The 6,137-nt window shown below is 36.2% G+C and overlaps 1 protein-coding gene across 4 annotated transcripts in view; it reads right to left on the reverse strand.

Moving 5' to 3' along the window:
* Nucleotides 1-202: 202 nt before the first annotated feature.
* Crppa (CDP-L-ribitol pyrophosphorylase A) overlaps nt 203-6,137 on the reverse strand; it is a 249,539-nt gene continuing 243,604 nt past the window's right edge. For all 4 annotated transcript variants that reach the window (XM_010643342.2, XM_033757037.1, XM_019210534.2 and 1 more), the window contains exon 10: nt 203-3,028. In XM_010643342.2, the coding sequence (XP_010641644.1) occupies nt 2,924-3,028 (105 nt within the window). In that variant the 3' untranslated portion in view covers nt 203-2,923. The remainder of the gene's footprint in view (nt 3,029-6,137) is intronic.

Raw genomic sequence — 6,137 nt, forward strand, 5'->3', positions numbered from 1 at the left:
CTGGTTCATGTACATAACACACCTTCGTTCCTTTTCATCTCCTTTCTTCCCTTCTCCATCTGCTGGTCGCCCTCACATCTGAAAAGGACCCATCTCCCTATTCCCTATTATCTATTATTTATATTCCCATTACCTTTCATTCATATTTATATTCCTATTAGACTTCGAGCGTCATATAAAAGAAACCATGTGATATTTAAGCATGAGTGTCTGATTTATTTCACTTATTATTACAGTCTCAAGGTAAATCTATTTCCCTACAAATGACCCGAGTTTATCCTTCCTTACAGCACAGGAGTATGACATTGTATAGAAAGACCATATTTTCTCTAATATAAGAAAATGTTCTGTAATTTGACTTTTATATAAATTACTACATTTATACGTGCGAAATAAAATTTGGTAGTTTTAATAAAGTAGTATAAAATAATTTTCCAATGAAATCAATGCAAAATGACTTAAATGACTGTAGTAACAAAGAACCCTGAAAGATGAGTCTGATTTTTATCCATAGATAAATATACTTGCAATGTCATCTACAAAGCTGAGTGCTTTAATAGAAAAAAACTACTTCTTACCAATATGTTATTGATCACACTCTTCAGTGCTGAATTCCTGAAAAGATAACTTTAAGCTGTATTTAACTAAGTAGCATAAATTTAGAAATAAAAGTCTTTCTAAAAACTTGCCAAAAGCAGAAGCAATTTCAACCTTGAGATATAAATATTATTCTTTCTCCAGGGACTTTAAAGAAAATTCAGTGACAATGAATATTTTTTATTAAAGGCATTAAGTTTGCAAAGCAGTAATTAAAAGCATAAGTGTAAGGTTACTTCTGGATCTCTTACAAACAGTAAAATAATTTATCTTTATCTCTTGGCCAATAAATTTCTCGATTCCCTTAACCTCTGCCCATAGATGTTTGCATGTTGCACAGGTGGCTAGAAAGTCAGAAGCTTTAGGATTTTCATCTGGTCACTGGACACACTGCCCCTCCCTCTCAGTCCATTCCTCTGTGTTTTCTTAGAGCTTCAGATTTCCATTTCACAGCCTCTCTCTTGGATATCTTGGCTGGAAGTCACTGTTACACAGAGATAAAGTCTTCCTGAGGTTAAGGCCCTGCCTGTTGCTACAACACAGCCCCATGACCTTGGGGAAGGTTAAATGCAATCCCAGAGTCCCAATTTCCTCATCCAAAAAGTGAAGACTGTGAGGGTTTTTTCCTTCTCCTCTTCCTCCTCCTCTTCATCTTCATCGTCTTCTTCCTCTTGTTTTCAGTTCCATGATCATTAACTGCTCCAGGATGAATTCTTGTTTACTATAATACACCTTTGTTAACCTGAAATCTACACTGACCCAGCTAACATCCCATGGATGAAGTACAGTGTTTTTGCTGTTCCACAGCTGTACTGAGTTTCCTGCCTTCTTGCTAAAGTCATTCACCCTCTCTTTAAAACCTTAGTTACATTTCCCCTTCTGCTTTTATGAGCACTTCCAAAGTCTTACAACATTTTTGCCTGAAGATTTCAACAAGCACAGTGTGTGGAATTTGCCCTAATGCCTTCTACTGAGCAGCTGCCCACCTCAACAGAGAGGCAGACATTCTAACCAAAATCTACATATTGCCCACATTCTTTCACCCTCAGGAATTTGAGTTAAATGATTTATGTTTCCTAGCATCCCTAGAGAGAGTAACAGTGGTGAAGTCAGGAAGTTAAATCCAAGCCTACATTCAAAGAACCCATTTCACTTAGAAGAATGAAATGCAATAATTATTCCATACTCATTATATGCTACTTGTTTTTCTTAAATGTAAAATATAAACTCTATTATATTAGTACTTGAGAAATATAGAGAAGAATCATTTAATATGTTAAGGAATTATTCCACAAGATAGATATTATATTGTCCCTCTTTAAACAAAAAGAATTGGTGCAACTTTTACAAATTTCATATACATGGTAAGCCCTGGAGTGATGCACTATAATCTATTTTATGAAATAAATGTACTTACAGAATAAGGTCATCTTTAATGACTAAATACAAGTCATATTTAAATTCAAGGTAAATATTAATATCTAAGATGTATGTGTAAATGGAAATTGGATAGAATAAGAACTGGATTTGACAAGGGAGCAGTATCTACAACACAAGAGTCACTGAACTGTGGATTCCAGTCCTCACAGAAGACCACAACAGGGACAACCAAATAACTGAATTCTTATGAAGCTCTCTAGGCATCTTTTAAACTTATTTAAAAATTAGACTCTTTAGAAATATTCAGACTCTTTCAAACAATGTAAGTCAAAATTACCTTCATCAACCAAGGAAAACATAAAATTTAAAAAATAACAGAAAAGCAAAAGATGACATCTCCCTTAGGGATCTAGAGAAGTGAGAGGCAAACGGTAAGAATATCTGAAGCATTTCCATTTTTTGCTACGAATTGTTTTTTTAAGGATTGGAAAAATCCAGCACAAGAGAAAAAGAGAAAATATCCTATAGAGAGAGGACCATTTTAGAACCTTATTTATTAGCTTATTGTAATGTGATGTATTAAAGAGTTAAGATAATAGCTGAAGTTTTCTAAACTTTCATTTCTTGAAGGAATGGCTCACCATTATTATTTCAATTTGACTTTCAGCTTTATGAAAAGATTCTTTATGGGAAGGCAGTTACTGTCCACCTCCTTACTCTTCTCAGGCAATTTGTATTTGACATACCCAATTTAACAGACACAAACACTGATCTACTCTTATCTATTCTTATCATCTAAGCATCACACCCTATAATTATAAGATATATAACAACTTCAACATTTTCCCACATATAATAAGAGGGAGTGGGGTGGGGAAGGAAATGCAATAGAGACTTAGGCAAATGGTTTCAGAAGCCCAAAAGGTGATTTTCTGTCTTGTGTTCTTCATGCTACCAGCAGCTGGCCAAGAAGCGCAGAATTTCTTTCTTTAATTAAAGCAGCAATTATGACGGCGCCTTGCTTTAAACTCTCCTGTAGCTTTTGTTCATCCTGAAAATAAAAAGTAGAACAATGATTATTTCAGAAAGAAAACATGACACACATTAAATTTGATAAGGAGCCACTTTGTAGTATCTGTGGCTCTCTGGACCTGACATTTCATGAGCTCAGATCTTAACCACTGGCAGGGACTGAGTCCCCTATATAAAGGGAAAGCACTTCTGCAACCACCTTGCATTACAGACCAAATGAAAAAAATGAATCTGCTAAAGACACAAAGAAAAACAATGACACCATTTCAAATGCTAATCAAAAGACATGAGAGATTATTTTCCCTTAATCCAATTCTGACCAATTTGGCCCTCCACTGAAGTGTGAATATTTCCTCGGTGATGCAAGCATTCTTCCTCCTGTTTCTGAGTGTTCTCCAACTTTGTTATGAACTATTTCTGAGTACCGGTGTGGGGAAATAAAGATAAGGCAAATTCATCAAATGAGTTCTTTTACAAGTTGCTAAGATGTGGTTTTGCTATTGAAATCATATAGCTTGTGCAAATTAGCTAAATTTTTTTAACTGTTTAGGATTCTTGAGGGTATGGAGATATTATAATGAGAAGGGAAAGTGGAAACAAAGCTACTATCTTCAAGATCTGCAGGTTAGGAAATGTGTGACATTTGAAAGGATGTGGTTGGCCATCCCTGAACTTTCACATTGCCTTTAATGCCTTTCCTCAAGCCTGGAGATCTGCATCCACTTCCTTATCATTTTACTATACCCTTATCCATTAGGGTAAGTCATTACGATACCAGCATAACATCTTTGTCCTCAGTGACTGGAATGATCTCATAAGCAGTCTCCCTGAAGTCTTTCCTTCTCCGTCTCCTAGAGCAGTCAAATACTTACTCGGAAAGATAGATTAGATTACATCACTTTCCTGCCTTCAAAGGCTACCTTCGAACCTCAGGAGAGAGTCTGACCCCTTTACGTAGTGATAAAAAGCCGTTTAGTTTCCCAGCCTCCTGACATTCCCTTAAAATCACCCTCTCCCCATAGAACTATTTAAGACTGCCCACACAAGTTGTTTTTCTGGGCTTGAACCTTTCTATACCTAGTGATCCCTTTGCCAGAAAAACTTTCCCACACCCTCCCAGCTTGGCTGACCCCAATTACTCTGTGGCTCCAGCCAGGTACCCCTGACTCTTAAAATCTACTGATTCCTATCTGCAAACTCTGTTTGGATGCAGTGACTCTGTTTGCTCAGCTGTGAATTCCTCTAGCGTGCTGCACTTTCAGTGGTCTTTTCTGTTGACCATCTACGCCACCAGATGACAATTTTCACGATGTAGAGCATTTTTCATTTTCTCTCTGAATATGGAACACTTAGCCCGCTGCCTACACATGGTGGCACTCCATAAATTATAAGTATTTCAAAGCAAGGGAGGCTCTGACTGTGATAGAGATACCATCACCCTTTCAGTTTAACTCATCTGTTGACATTGGCTGTTATTTGGTTACTTTGTGTACTCCTATTTGAATATTTAGCCTGAGGCCTGGCAATAGTACAGAGAAAAACATCTTTGAAGTTTTACTGACACCAAGGTGCCTCCACCAGGAGGGTAGGGGCTCCTCCTCATGGGAACAATGCATTGCCTATGCTGCCTTTTTCTACCAGTTTCCCTGAAATTCTGAGGTGCCCGACCAGGGAAGAAATGGTGGCTACTTTGTTTCTTACAAGTGCATTTTACATGACATTTCCATACTGCATTTCAGTTGTTTTTTCTGATTTCCAGAATATCATAAGGTTGTATTACATATAAATAAATCATTCTTAGCCACGAATGTTTAAGTTTAAAATATGATCTACTTATACAGCATAGGATTATCACCCATGTCACATCATTCATCTGTAAGCATAGAAGCAAGCATTCTAAAACAAACAAACAAACAAATACGAAGCAGCTATTGGTATGCATTTTTCATACTTAATGATCAACTAATTACAATGGTACAAGATCTATATAATACATGTTTACCCTCTAGTCTCATTTATTAAATTTAAACATAACACAGATGATTATAAGATTTCTTCTTAAAAACAAACAGAAAAGTCTATCTCTGTAGACCTTTCAAAGCCAGTTTATACTTTTAAGGTGAAAGTGGCACAATAATAACATGGAGATTTAAAAACTGGTTAAAGAAGAAGGTGAGGCATATACATATTTTCACACATTTATTAAATGCAACCAAATCTAAATATCACTTCATTTCAGTTACACAGGCTATTATTAAAAGGACCAAAGAAAAATATGCCCAAGGATGTGGAGAAAAGGGAATCCCTGCATGTTGTTTTATGAATGTAATTAGTGTAGTCACTATGGAAAACAGTCTGGGGATTCCCTAAAATATTAAAAATAGAACTGCCACGGATTCCACAATCCCACTATATATCCCTGTCTTGAACAGACATGTACTTTATTCTTGTTTATTGCAGCATTATTCACAAGAACTGGAATCAACTTCATAGTCTGTCAATGGATGTAGGGAACAGAAAATGTGGTATATACACATAATAGAGTACTATTTGGCCATAACAGTGAATGATATAATGTCATTTGCAACAACATGGTTGAACCTGGGGAATGTTACGTTAAATGCAATCCGCAAGTGAAGGCAAAACTGAACTAGGTCTTCCCAATGAAAGCTTAAAAGCTTCTACAAGATCCAGTTCATCTCCTGTAATAAAACTGCTTCCCAAATTTTTTGTGTTATTTGGAGAAAGCTAAAATAGTATAATGCCTTTGTAATGCTTTATAATTAAAATGTGGCATGAAATAAAGTATTATGAGACAAGTAAAGAAGCAGAAGGGAAAGAAGCAGAAAGAAGTAATGCCTAACCAAGAAGACAACAAAAATCAATTCAGCAGATCCAGAAATGCTATACACATTGGGATTGGATCGGCATGCAAGGATTTCAAAATAAACGATTATCATCCTGAAAAACCGGAAAGATTAAAATATTAAAGTAGTAAATGGAAATTCAACCTAGAATTAGAACCTATAATAAAGACTAATGTGAAATAGGCAGCTCAGCAGATGATATTAGTAATCCTAAAGGTAAGTTCTTCCCCTCCCCTCCCCTCCTCCTCCCCGCTTCCCCTC

The sequence above is a fragment of the Fukomys damarensis genome, unplaced genomic scaffold (assembly GCF_012274545.1).
Source record: "Fukomys damarensis isolate Sample0158 unplaced genomic scaffold, DMR_v1.0_HiC HiC_scaffold_4, whole genome shotgun sequence".
Lineage (NCBI taxonomy): Eukaryota > Metazoa > Chordata > Mammalia > Rodentia > Bathyergidae > Fukomys > Fukomys damarensis.